Genomic DNA, 1,417 nt, shown 5'->3' on the forward strand with positions numbered 1-1,417 from the left:
TTAAGTCCACCCATTCATGTAATGTTTGCAGCAGTCAGAAGAGGGCAACAGATCCCTTGGAACTGGAGTTGCAGATGGTTGTTTGTCCCAGTCTGGGTTCTGGAAATCAAACCTGGGTCCTCTGCAACAGCAGCCAGTGCTGTTAAATGCTGAGCCATCTTTCTAACACCTATATATGTATTATCTTTAACATCTAAAAGAAGACATATGTATCTTAAATATATATGTCCATATACATGAGGTATTGAGGTAGCTTCTTGTGTGTGTCAGTTTGTTTTTCTAAAACTTTACTTATTTTTGCCAGGCGTGGTAGCGCATGCCTTTCATCTCAGCACTCAGGAGGCAGAGGCAGACAGATCTCTGAGAGTTCAAGGCCAGCCTGGTCTACATAGTGAGTTCCAGGACAGCGGGGGCTACAGGGAGACCCTGTCTCAAAAAGACCAAAAAAATTTACTTATTTTTTCATTCAATTTTCCCAATTTTTGGTGTGAGATTACTCATAATATTTTTACATCATTAAGACCTGTAAGAATGTCACCTTTTGCTAACAAGTTGTGTCTGTTTTTTTAAATTATTTACTTAATAACCATATAATTAGAAGAAGTATTTCATTACAACAACATTGACATAAACAATAACAATTTCCAGAGCTAAGATGCATCTCTTTCAAAATTGGCTGTAAATGTTTAGGTTTACAGTTGAATCGACACAGTTATACAATATTGTACTCCGTATAACCCCTGTAAGACATGAAATTAAATGAGGTTTTACCGGGGCCTCCCAGGGCTTCGGCTGGGCATTGGCCAGGCTCCTGGCCTGGCTGCTGTCGCCAAGTTCCGTGCTGCTCCTAAGCGCTCGCAGTGATGCGGCACTGCGGCGACTGGAGGAGGAGCTGGATGCGGAGCGACCCGGCCTGCGCATGGTACGGATCGCCGCGGACCTCGGCTCGGAGGCCGCCGTGCAGCAGCTGCTCTGTGCGGTGCGGGAACTGCCCAGGCCCGAGGGGCTGTGGCGCTTGCTGCTTATCAACAACGTGGGTCCCCTGGACACAGACATGCAGCATTTGGCTTGGGAGACTTCCGTGGACCCAGAATTAAGGAACACACTACAGAAGTTGAAGTCAAAGAGGGAGCTGGGTAGATTGTGAGAAATCAGCCCAGAAACTTCTGAGCTTGCTGCAAAAGGACACATTCCAGTCTGGAGCCCATGCGGACTTCTATGACAATTAAGCCCAGGTCATTTGTCCCGGCCTGCAGGACACTTCTACAGTGGCGCGACCAGTGGGGGTCCTAGAAGGAATGACAAACAAGGAACACGAAGAAAGAGAGCAAGACAGTGTTCTGATCAAGCTCCAAAATTTTATTTGAAAGCAGCAGATATATATACTGGTAGTGGAAAGAGAGGGGGGGAGGTGAGG

At 46.4% G+C, this 1,417-nt stretch overlaps 1 protein-coding gene across 1 annotated transcript; it reads left to right on the plus strand.

Moving 5' to 3' along the window:
- Nucleotides 1-764: 764 nt before the first annotated feature.
- On the plus strand, nt 765-1,147 carry LOC103735345 (sepiapterin reductase-like; the record flags this gene model as incomplete). Its single annotated transcript, XM_008834574.1, has 1 exon — nt 765-1,147. A coding segment is annotated over one exon (383 nt), but the record flags the coding sequence as incomplete, so codon positions are not given.
- Nucleotides 1,148-1,417: the final 270 nt, after the last annotated feature.

This window comes from Nannospalax galili, unplaced genomic scaffold (assembly GCF_000622305.1).
Source record: "Nannospalax galili isolate Female #2095 unplaced genomic scaffold, S.galili_v1.0 scaffold3731, whole genome shotgun sequence".
Lineage (NCBI taxonomy): Eukaryota > Metazoa > Chordata > Mammalia > Rodentia > Spalacidae > Nannospalax > Nannospalax galili.